Source organism: Macrobrachium nipponense, chromosome 42 (assembly GCF_015104395.2).
Source record: "Macrobrachium nipponense isolate FS-2020 chromosome 42, ASM1510439v2, whole genome shotgun sequence".
In the NCBI taxonomy this organism is placed as follows: Eukaryota; Metazoa; Arthropoda; class Malacostraca; order Decapoda; family Palaemonidae; genus Macrobrachium; species Macrobrachium nipponense.
Genome location: NC_061103.1, coordinates 32,865,258 through 32,877,770, shown reverse-complemented (window position 1 = coordinate 32,877,770; position 12,513 = coordinate 32,865,258). Strand labels below are relative to the sequence as shown.

General features: G+C 38.0%; 2 protein-coding genes across 6 annotated transcripts in view; one reads left to right on the top strand and one right to left on the bottom strand.

Annotated features, from left to right (window-relative positions):
- LOC135213065 (uncharacterized) overlaps positions 1–3,683 on the top strand; it is a 39,327-nt gene extending 35,644 nt beyond the window's left edge. For all 3 annotated transcript variants that reach the window (XM_064246908.1, XM_064246909.1, XM_064246910.1), the window contains exon 4: positions 2,928–3,683. In XM_064246908.1, the coding sequence (XP_064102978.1) occupies positions 2,928–3,095 (168 nt within the window). In that variant the 3' untranslated portion in view covers positions 3,096–3,683. The remainder of the gene's footprint in view (positions 1–2,927) is intronic.
- A 4,666-nt stretch (positions 3,684–8,349) lies between these two features.
- LOC135213062 (uncharacterized) overlaps positions 8,350–12,513 on the bottom strand; it is a 70,229-nt gene continuing 66,065 nt past the window's right edge. Inside the window, exons 2-4 of one of the 3 annotated variants that reach the window (XM_064246904.1) lie at positions 11,565–11,657; positions 9,181–9,307; positions 8,350–9,150 (exon numbers count right to left, since the gene is read on the bottom strand). In XM_064246904.1, the coding sequence (XP_064102974.1) occupies positions 8,696–9,150; positions 9,181–9,307; positions 11,565–11,657 (675 nt within the window). In that variant the 3' untranslated portion in view covers positions 8,350–8,695. Of the gene's footprint in view, positions 9,308–11,249; positions 11,293–11,564; positions 11,658–12,513 lie in introns of all 3 variants that reach the window. The other 2 variants (XM_064246905.1, XM_064246903.1) reach the window with 2 other exon arrangements.

Below are 12,513 nucleotides of genomic sequence, written 5' to 3'. Positions count from 1 at the left end.
GGACCCTCCACTCAGAAGTGTGTCAAGGTCTCTGGTCTCTTTGGGGGACTCCTCATGTGGATCTCTTCGCCACGTTCCTCTCCAAAAGGCTGGAAGTCTTTTGCTCGGTGGTAGAAGACCCCAGAGCTCTGATAGTCGACGCCTCTACTATACTGGTCTCACGTAGACGTCTACGCTTTTCCTCCTTTCAAGATCCTGGGACTAGTTCTGAAGAAATTTGTGGCTTCAAAGGGGACAAGGATGACCCTGATAGCCCCCTTTTGGCCGGTACAAGATTGGTTCACAGAGGTGGTGGAGTGGATGGTAGATTTTCCCAGATCCCTCCCAAGAAGGATGGATCTTCTCAAACAACCACACTTCCAGAGGTATCATCAAAACCTCCCCGCTCTCGCTCTGACTGCCTTTCGACTATCGAAAGACTTGTCAGAGCGAGAGGGTTTTCTCGTAAAGTTGCAAGCGCGATTGCGAGAGCCCGCAGAGCCTCCACTAGACGAGTATATCAGTCCAAGTGGGAAGTTTTTAGAAGGTGGTGCAAGTCTAAGAAGTTGTCCTCCTCCACTACCTCTGTAACTGAGATTGCTGATTTCCTGCTGTTCCTAAGGGAAGAATCCCATCTATCTGTATCCACAATAAAGGGATACAGAAGCATGCTTTCGGCAGTCTTCAGGAATAGAGGATTAGATCTGGCAGATAATAAGGATCTACACAATCTCATAAGATCCTTTGAGACTACGAAGTCTAGGGAACCGGTTCCTCCTAGCTGGAACCTAGATGTAGTGCTCAAATTCCTGTCATCCGAAAGGTTCGAACCTCCTCATCTGGCGTCTTTTCGAGACATAACTAGAAAATGCTTATTCCTATTATCTTTAGCTACAGCAAAAGAGTTAGTGAACTGCATGCTCTAGAGGATAAAGTAGGATTCAAGGGGGACTCAGCCATTTGCTTGTTCAAAGCTTTGTTTTTAGCTAAAAACGAGAATCCCTGACCTAAGACCTTCGAGGTTAAAGGGTTATCAAGTCTCGTAGGTAAGAGAAGCAGAGAGATCTCTCTGTCCTGTAAGAGCTCTAAAGTTCTACCTTCAGAGAAAACACCAGATGGGGGGCTCTAGACAAGGTCTTTGGTGTGCGGTAAAAGACCCCACAAGACTGATGTCTAAGAATGCTCTAGCATTCTTTGTGAGAAACGTCATTACAGAGGCGCATAAGATCTGTCCTGACGAAGTGTTTCGACTTTAAGAGTGAAAGCTTATGAAGTGAGAGCAGTAGCGACGTCTCTCTCGTTTCAAAAGAATATGTCACTAAAAAACATCTTGGAAACGACTTTTTGGAGATGCAACTCAGTATTTGCATCTCATTACTTGAGAGATGTTCGTGTGACCTACGAGAAAGGTTTTTCTCTAGGTCCTTTCGTGTCTGCGGATACGATCCTGGGTTTAGGAGCTAACACCGACCCTTAAGTTTGTACATACCTAGTTTGTACATACCTTCTATTAGATATGTTCTAGACTTTCTGCTAACAAAAAGGGCTAGGTGTCGCACTGGCGGCCAGTCACTGTTGTTCAGTAAGGAACTCTTGTGATATCTTATTAGATGAGTATTAATTTTTTTTTTTTAATTTATGTATGTGTGCGTATTGTGTTTTTGAGTTATGGTTGTTGTGAAGAGTTTGGGGATAACTCGGAACAATCTTTATTACTAACATGGTGGTTAGGATCAGGTGGTCGGGATTGGTTGTGTGCTCCTTCATAAGGTGTATTGTCATATAAGTGGATCAGCACCCATTGACAAAGTCCTTTCAGGCTCTGCCGAGTAAGCGGATAAGACCCCATCGGCAGACCCACAAGAACTCTTGGCCATAGATCATATATCTCGCTAAAGTTTCTTGAGGTGATGCAGACTCCTGGGCAACAGCCACGAAGTCTACCACCTATCAGGTAGGAACCAAGGTTTTTTTTATATACCTACAACATATGTTGTTTACCTGTCTATTCCATATTAGCTGTCTCTTACCCTCCACCAAAGGGTGCCAATCAGCTAAGTATATATCTGACAGGTAAGTTGATTGTATGAAAATGATATTGTTATGATACAATAAAGTTTCATACATACTTACCTGGCAGATATATACGATTTATGGCCCACCCAGCCTCCCCGCAGGAGACAGGTGGAAGAGAGAAAATATGATAGAAAACGGGAATGGTTCCTAGTCCTGCCGCCCAGGGCAGGCCGGTAGATCACCTGACCTACCTGTAGCAAGTGGCGCAAAATTTGAATTTGTCGGGGACGACGGAGTCTTAGCTAAGTATATATCTGCCAGGTAAGTATGTATGAAACTTTATTGTATCATAACAATATCATTTTTCATAACTTACAAACCTGAGGTCTTAACATAAGGATAAATATTCAGCGAAAGCTGGAAACTGGTAAAGTTTAAAATAATTGTGTATGCAAGTGACTATTAGCATCTGTGCTTGGTCACGAGACAAGTAATTTGAAATTCAAGCGACAGTCAAGTTTATGCTTGCAGTTGCATTAGTATATACTCTTTCTTTTCAGTCTAAGTTAGTTTTATTTTTCAAGTGATAGTAGATTTTTGGAAGACTTACTGGCTCTTTTCAAAGAAATATGGTATAAATCATAGCTTAGTAAAATTGATTCTTGCAACATGGTGTAAAAATGTTGTCATCAATTCTAAAGAAATAAACATTCAGATATTGTAAAAGTGTGAAATTAGTTGGTGTCTCCCTTTCAGTCAGCAGAAATGCTCAGGAAATTTGGTGGTTATTAGGAAGATAAACAAATATTATACTTTTGGATTATGTATACTATAAGTTTTGAGATCACTGGTACCAGCCTATTTTTAAGATATGATCTGAAAAGGTTGCATATATGCATGTATGTATTTCATGTTTTTTTTTTTTCCAACAGAGCAATAGATCATTGGTGAAACAATACCTGCCTACACTTACGGCTCTAGTAGTTTATAAAGAGGACAGCGATGATGAGTTTAGCATAGAAGTAACAGAAGAGAACAAAATGAGTGATGATAAAGATGAAGGGGAGTTAGCAGCATCCCAGAAGGTCCCCTCACAGTAGGGGGAACAGGATCCCCTGTTACCAGCTGTGAACAAACTAAAGATTTGATTTCTGGGAGCAAAGGTGGTAGTAATACGTAGTAGTAGTAGCATGGATGATAGTTATCAGAACAAGAGAGGGTCAGAGAGCACCGTCTTTAGGTAAACGATTTGTATACACAAATTTTAAAAGATAATTTGATAAAGAAATGTACAATTATTTTACAGTACAGTGATAAATTCTTGATAAATGAGTAAGGAGTATGACAAAATGATTTAAAACTGTGTGACTAAGGGTGTTTGTATAGCTGCTGTTTTAGAATTCATTAAATTGCTCGTAAGCAAATTTTAAATTTTCATAACGCGGAGAATTAAGATTGCAGTGAAAGTAACAGAATTAACAAAAAAATTTAATGTAACATTAAGACAAAGCTAGGACTGGACTTATGTCAGTCTCTTATTTGCAAAAACATGGTAATAGTAGAGATTTTCTGATGTTTTCTGCTGTAATCAAGCCTTTTAAGGTATGACTGCTATTTTAGTTGATTATGAATTGTATTTAAAACTGATACAGTATTTATGAATTTAATAAATTGCAACCATGTAAGAATTTTCTTTATTAAAAAACAGCATGTTTAGATTAAGCTTAATTTAGGTGCCCAGTACGTACTATATACTACGTAATGTGAAGTAAAGTTTTAAGAGCTGCGAACAACTAACTGAAATAGCTTAGTGCAGATCAGTATATTGTTAACATGTTTTGACAAGAAATCATAAGTTTCAAGACTAGCATAATCTTGACCTGTCTTGTCCAGCAAGTTTGAAACGTATAACTGGAGGAAAACGTCAGATGTACTAAGATAGTTGTTAGGAGATGGTGGATATATAGCAAGATTGAAGAAAGAAAACTGAAAGAAGGTACAGTAAAAGAAATTAGAGGTAATATGAATGGAGGTACAGTAAAATAAATGAAACGGGTTTCAGCTAGGGGCCAAAGGGATGCTGTAAGAACATTCAGTAATGCCTACAGTGCACCCTGTGGAACCACTGACAGCACTAACACCCTGCAGGGTTAGCAAAGTTACAGAACTGTTCAATTCCAGTTTTATGTGAAATATAACTTTACAGAAGAGATTACCAACCATGTTAGTCCTCTTTTTACCAGGCTAATGTGGGTTCTTGTATAGTCAATTCAATGAAGTCCTACTTCAGATTTAATATATTTTTGGCATTATGCCAAGCATTGGGGCAACTAAAGCCCCGTCCACACGACGGGCAAATGCCCGGCAGGCAGACACTGTTCCCAATTCTCTGTGGTATGATGTGAAGTGACGAAGCTATACTGGTAAAATAAAATGTCAGGTTAAAGCAGATCATCTTAATCTTCAGGTCAGAGTGTTATGTACACAACACTTTTCCCTTCCATTTTGTTCTTAGCTTTTCCAAAACTGATAGAATCTTGGTTGGGATTGACGAAATATAGTAAATGTAGTCATTAATTAGATGTTGTATGGAAAATGCATATAGTAATGTCTGTTAATGTACATCATCCAATGAACAAGCAGAGAAGCTATATACTTGTAACTTGACACAACTGGAAAATAACGAAATCCGGATAATTCCGTTACTTAATGATAAACAGTTATATGCTTGTGTATGTTTTGCACACACATGTATGTATGCATATGTGTTTTTCTGTATGTATGTATGTGTACTATTTGTTCACATGTATAAGGTCAGGGGACTTACTGTAACCCTTCTTATGGAGAAATTATTGACATGGATTAACCAAACCTTTAGCCTTGACACGGAATCCAGAAGCCATCAATGTGTTTTTACATTTTTCGATGTTACGTAATGTAGAAATATTGAGAGACAGATGACAAACGATTTTGACACGTTCAGGGATGCAAGTGTGCTGGTAACTCTGCTTTTGTTATCTTTTAGTATATTTTCCACTGGAATATATGATAGAACTAGGATTTTGCTAACTGAAGGGAAGGTTATATATATTATCTCTCTCTCTCTCTCTCCTTCCTTTAGGTAGAAGCTTGTACATGAAGTGTAAGAAGTAAAACCAGATTACAAACAGTTGCTAATGGTTGCGTGAACTCTTTGTTATATTCCTGATCATTTTTTCATTACCAGACGTTGAAGCAAATGTTAATTGGGCTGTTTGATCTGGTAACACTGTTTCAAAGCGAGAGAATTCCGGGCAAATCAGAGTGCCTGCCGGGCATTTGCCCGTCGTGTGGACGGGGCTTAAGCCATTCAGCAGTGAAACTGAAATTAACAGTAAAAGGTTTGAAAGGCGTTACAGGAGGAATACCTCACAGTTGCACTATGAAACAAATGTTATGTGATGGTGGACAGTAAAATGGAAGAGTATGAATAGAGGTACAGTAAAAGGAATGAAAAGTTGCAGCTAGGGGCTGAAGGGACACTGCAAAGAACCTGAAGTAATGCCTACATTGCACCAAGCGAGGAGTACTGACAGCACTAACCCCTCATGAGAATCCTACTTTAGAGAGCATACTGTTTTAATGATGATGTTCAGGCAGGCAAGCAAATTTAGTACGATTTTCCTTCGGGTATTAACATTCCCTAACCTGTTGCCCTGTTGGTTAGTACCATCATTATGTACACTGTAGCCTTTAATTAATACTTTCTGCAGTATCCCTTTGGTTTCTCTAGCTGCAAACACTTAGTATTTCACTTTCACTATCCTACTTTTTAGTGCAACTTTGGTTTCACCCCAGTTTCATGTATGTAACTTCAACTGGCTTTCTTTCTGGATCTCTTCACCTTCCAGTCCAGCCACTCTAGCTCCCTCTTTTCACTGCCTTTAGCACTGAATAGCTGAAGTTGCCCCTTGCTTGGCCTTATAGCTTAAACCTCATGGTTCATTATTCATTAGCTAAACTGTCATTTATTACATAGCGTTTACCGTTAAATGTACTCTACAGCATTCTCTTATGTCCAAGTTAGTGTACAGAGAATTATGTACTGACTGCTCTACCAAAATTACAGAAATTTGCAGTACTTTCAATTTTGGATGTTTTTTATTAATTTCCCAAAATAGCATTTGCTATTAGTTGAACATTGTATATAAAGCCCCTTCCACATGGTCGAGCTTTGCTCAATGTGATGTCAAGAGGGCAAAGTCAGCACCTTACCCTCCACTAATCAGTTTTTGAAGTCTCATCGAACAGAGCTCATCAAGCAGGACGGGCCTTAAGGGTGCATCTAAACAGTGTCCAATGGGCATGGTTCCAATGTGATAGTGTAATTTTTGCAGAGCTACCAGATCTGTCATGTCCATATATAACCACTGTCTGGTGGATAAAGTATATCACTTCATACCCACATCATGAGATATATTTCGTTAACAACAGACTTCACACCATGCTTTTTTGTATGGTGTTTTTACGTTGCACGGAACTAGTGGTTATTCAGCAATGGGACCAACGGCTTTACGTGATTTCCGAACCATGTCGAGAGTGAATTTCTATCACCAGAAATACACATCTCTCACTCCTCAATGGAATGGCCGAGAATCGAACTCGCGACCACCGAGGTGGGACGCCAACACCATACCAACCACACCACTGAGGCGCTGTTGGTCCCATGCTGAATAACCACTAGTTCCATGCAACGTAAAAACACCATACAAACAAACAAACTCATAAGCTGCTGTTGATCAACATTTTTTAGTCCATCAGCCACAACTGTGTGTGGGTATTACAGTATCAACTTTTTCCACCGGACGCTGTCAGATACGTAATGCTGATTCACCCTAACAGACTGATCTACAGTATTTGTACAAGGATTGGGTCATGTTAGCTTTTTATCATGCATCCATAAGCCAGATGAGTTTAGCCAATTTGAAGAGGAGACAACAATTTGAAGAAGAGACAAAATTACTAAAAGTGTACACACACTGTTGTTACTTTACGGTAAGGTTCAATAAAATCTCCTGAGATTGAATTTTAAAAAGTTTAAACATAAGCGACGGACCATGAACTGGGACCTTTTGAGGTCATTCAGCACTTTAAATAATAAAGCTAAAACTAAAACAATTGTCATGAAGCACATATAGGCTACAGACCATGAACTGGGATCTTAAAGGTCATTCAGTACTTTTAAATAATAATGCTGAAACAATTGCTAGGATAGGGTGTTAAGATGGAAGAAAATATGGAGATACATATAGTAGTAAACTCGATGCTGCAGTAGAATTCGGTGGAATATACAGAATATTCTAAATATCATTGCCATGACATCAGTGGAGCAGACTTAACCACTTTTCTACCTTTGTTGTGTTATTGTTTGGAAAATTTTAGAAAAGGCAAGAATCCTAAAAGTATTACTAAAAGATTACCTACTACATTCACCACTCCATTGAGCTATCATTTTTTACTTGTACAACTGTCGCAAAGGATTTGTCTTTAAAAGGATATTAGATCAGCATATACTTCAAGAAAAGTTTTAAGTCAAGTAAGTAAAACAGCTTGTTTGTTTTTGGTTGTTTTTTTGCTTTTACGTTGCATGGAACCAGTGGTTATTCAGCAATGAATACAATGGCTTTACGTGACTTCCGAACCACATCGAGAGTGAACTTCTATCACCAGAAATACTCATCTCTGACCACTCAGTGGAATGTCCAAGAATTGAACTCGCAGCCACCGAGGTGGCAAGCCAAGACCAAACCGACCACACCACTGAGGCACTAGTAAGTAAAACAGCAATCCTTGATTTATATTTCAACTGTGAATGTTTTGACATGGGATGCTGCAAATCTTCTGGAGTCTCATAAAGTTTTCCTTTGCCAGGTCAGAGTTGGATCAAGTCCTATGGTAATAGAGTTAAACATACCAATCTTTTGTTGTGAAGAGAGAAGCAGCAAGAAATGCTGCAGCAGTGTGAGAAAGTATCCAAGTTTCAATATACTAAGGTGGCTCATGTGATGATCCTGTCAGTATTTTATGTACAAATTCAGAAGAGCTAAACTCTGTACAAACAAAACTAGGGATGTCTATTTTTTGGTACAAGGACACTGATAAACGCAAAACTGAGAAAACACATTTTCAAATATCTTTCCTGTAGGAAAAATATTAGTAGTGCATGAAGGTCCAATTTTGTTACTTTAATATTAAAGGAATTGTCTTTATGAACATTTCTATTTCCATTAAGAATCTAGTCATTTTTGGTGACTAAATTGCGATTCTAAAATAATTTTCATTACAATGTGTATTCAGCTTGACAGAAAATACGAATTGAAATGCAATTAAACTTTTATTATAAATAAATTGAAATGCAATTAAACTTTATTATAAACATCTTACTATAAATTATGTTAAAATAAAGCAACTAAAACAAAATTCCAATACTAACACTATCTTCAAACATCTTTACAAACTCCAAAAATGTGTGACAATGAATGCATGCATCCAGTATTGCAAATACTAATTCATCAAAATAACCAGTTCCCTATTAGAAATCCCTAAATTTAAACTTTTTTTTTTTTTTTTTTGCTTTTAGTATTAGAATTATAAAATATTTTCAAGGCTTTCCTGTGCTCCACCTTAACCACTACAATTGCCACTCTGCTGGTAAATCTGGTTAGTCCACTTCACTGGTGATGCTTTCCTGCTCATCTTCAGTTGGTGTGTCCTCTCCAAGAATTACCTCTAATCTAATTCCCTCAAATAAATCAGATAGCGCCACAGGATTTTCGATGCTACTTGAGGTTTGAGAGGTCTCTTTGTCATATGTCTCAGTAGACTGAGAAAGATCAGCTGATTGTTGTCCATACTCCGAGACAAAAAGTGAGTCTTCGGAGATTCGGGATTCTCCAGTTGGTTCTTCAACTTTCTTGCTCCCGCTCCCACTGGTTGACTCAGTGGTACTCAGGGTCTCCTTTGATACTGCTGAAGCAATGTCTGAGGTGCTACCAGCTCCTGAGGCAGTTTCTGTAGTACTTCCAGCTGCTGAGGCAGTTTCTGTAGTACTTCCAGCTGCTGAGGCAGTTTCTGTAGTACTTCCAGCTGCTGAGGCAGTTTCTGTAGTACTTCCAGCTGCTGAGGCAGTTTCTGTAGTACTTCCACCTGTTGAGGCAGTTTCTGTTGTGCTTCCAGCTGCTGAGGGTACAGATCTGTCTCCAGCACTACCCATGGTGCCGGCTCTGCTTCCTCCAAGTATCTGTGCAGCAAGCACAGTCAATTTCTCCCTGGCCTGCAGAAAAAAGTGGATATACAGACAGCATAGTCATTTTATCCATAACCTTCACATCAACGTATCAGAGAGCTGTAGTATCTCTGCAACTTGCAGAGAAAAATTTATTTAATAAAATAAAAGTCCTCTCTCTCAAACTAAAGTTGAAAATAAAGAATCACTGTCCTCTTGCAAGCCAGGAAAGAAAGATAGAATTAATGTTTTATATAGTCTGCAAAATGATTACAGATGGGAGTGTTATCATAGCACTGGGACCTATGAGGTCATTTAACGCTGTAAGGAAAAAGTTAAGGAGCTTTTAAAGGTGCAACAAGAGGAAAACCTCGCAGTTGCACTATGAAACAATTATCAGGAGGGGGCAGAAAGTAAGATGGAAGAGAGAGAATATGAATGGAGGCATAGTAAAGGGAATTAAAGTTGCAGTTAGGGGTCAAAGGAATGGTACCGCGAAACTTAAGAAATGCCTATACTAGTGCACTGATGGCACTACACCCCTATGGGGTGTAGAGGATGTATCATAGGAGGCATCCTTTACACATACGTCTTTCGCTTTGTTCCTTTAACCCTAGCTCCACTACTTTGGAGGAAAACCTTGCAAAGATGAATGTGAAACAAATGTAAGGGAAGGATGGAAGTATAATGGAATAAAAATATAAATGGAGGTACAGTAAAAGGATTGAAAGGGGTTGCAACTAGGGGCTGAAGGATGTTGCAAGAACCTTTAGTAATGCCTATAGTGCAACGTGAGAGGTGCACTGATGGCCCCCAATTTTGAATTAAGAATTTCCAACTCTAAAATGCTAAATATTATTGAAATTAGGAATCTGGAACCAAGAAATAATAATGATATTCAAAAGATGCATCAAGCAGAAAATAACTTGAGAAATATGAACTCAACCTCTGAAATTTTTTCATTCAAAAGCACAGCGAGTGATTTTTTAAAAATTTTATATAGCGCTGAAATGGAAATTGAAAGTAAAAGGTTTGATAGGTGTGACAGGAGGAAAACATTGCAGTTGCACTATGAAGCAATCGTTAGGAGAGGGTGGACAGTAAGATGGAAGAAAGATTATGAGCAGAGGTACAGTAAAAGGAATGAAATCAGTTGCATCTAGGGGCTGAAATGATGCTGCAAAGAACCTTAAGTAATACTTAGATTGCACTGAATGAGGTGCACTGACGGCACTATCACCCTACAGGGTGGAGAGCGATTGTAATAGCAGATATAAATGACCAAATTCACAAAAGGCTTTGTGTGATTGTTTAAAAATCATATCAAAAAAAGTACTATATGCATGCAATATGAATATAAATTTCCTTGCACAAAAAACAAACTCCTAATACATAGACACAAAACATGAATTTTAAACACCAGCAGAAGAGATACAAGAAAGACATGAGAAGTACGAATTGTTGGAGATATGAATACAAGATATAGTAGGCACAATGATGGTATGGAGGATGTAATGGAAAATGTAGTCCTCGGAGAGCTCGTAAAAAGTTCCATTGCTGCAAATCATCTCTTAATTATTAGGGGGATATTTTTTTTCCCAAAACAGTGGCATCCATACTTATACTAGGACTTTTCCAGGTGGCAGTCACAGTACACAGATCACTGAACTATGTAATAGAGAGAGAGAGAGCAATATTATTGAGGAATGTTAAGCGTTATAAAGGTGAAAACATCAGCAGTGATCACAGACTTACCAGTACCCCACCAAAGCTGCCATTAAAAGCACCAACAAACAGCTTGACACTTTTTAAGTTCAATACAACGAGGCTTTTGCAATCAAATGAATGTTGAAAAAAATTGAAATTCTATAAACTATATCAGTAAAGATGCAGTTAATCAATGAGGGATAGACTAACATCACAAATTTATACAAGCTACTGGAAAAGTGATTTGTACAAGTATTTAATAAGGTGTCCTTTAACAACTTACCTGTATTTTCCAACCTATAATAAATTAGAACCCAGGAAAGAATCTGCCAAAATAAACACAGCCTTTATAAATAATGGATTTTCATCAATTACAGCCTAATAACTTTCCTACATGTATGAATGCAACACTTAATACAAACGAAAAGGATACTTGAGTTCTTGACAGGAGAGTGCTTTCTCACTCAACATACATGGAACATTAGGCGAGTAACCCAATCTAATTCTACTCATCCAATGTAACATACATAACTTCTAGATATTTACTGATGTGAATGCTATATTTTAACAATTATGAAATTCCTTCTTATTCACTAACCTTTTCAGGTGGTGTAAAGGAGAAATTCCCATGCACAAAGTTTTGTTGAAACCCTCTGAAGACTTTAAATGAAGCCTCTAATGCTTTTTGAAGCTGAAATATAAGATTGATCTTAAAGGTTTTGAGAATCACTTAGTAAATTAATGGAATCTCATGTTCTCTATCAAGTCATGAACAATAAATACCAATCAGGAAGTTAAAATTCAACACAAACAGTTTTTTATGTATTACTTCTGCAGCCACTGTTTGGGATGAATCATTGGATCCTTAAGTGTTGTAAAAAAAAAAAAAAAAAAAAAATCCATTTAAATCCTTGTCACACAGAAACAATGAGAGGCCATCATTTTGTTTCTGTTTTGCATGCAGAAGAGAAGAGATTTAAAAAAACTGGTGGTAGTTTTTAGTGCACCCTCACAATTTGGAAAATGTCAAAACTGCGAGTTTTGACATTTGGTGCTTTGTACATGCAAACTGAAGCTTGCATAAAAAAAGATATTGCTGAAATTCTCTTTTGAATGCAAAACAGCAATGATAACCTCATAATTTTTGTTGAAGAGTAATTAAATTTAAACGTGTTTACCTCTTGAGAAAAAAAAAACACACAATGCGATGCATTTGTTTGTATGGTGTTTTTATGTCGCATGGAACCATTGGTTATTCAGCAATGGGACCAACGGCTTTACATGACTTCTGAACCACGTTGAGAGTGAACTTCTACCACCAGAAATAAACATCTCTGACCCCTCAATGGAATGCCTGACAATTGAACTTGTGGCCATAAAGGTAGCAAGGCAAGACCAAACCGACCACGGCACTGAGGTGCTCTTAATGCAATGTGGTTCTCATCACCCCAATCTGAATTTAATCTAACAGCAAGGCAAGAGGGACAGTCATGGTTTTACACTAACAATATTCGAAACAGCAAGTACATACTCCATTATGGAGTCTT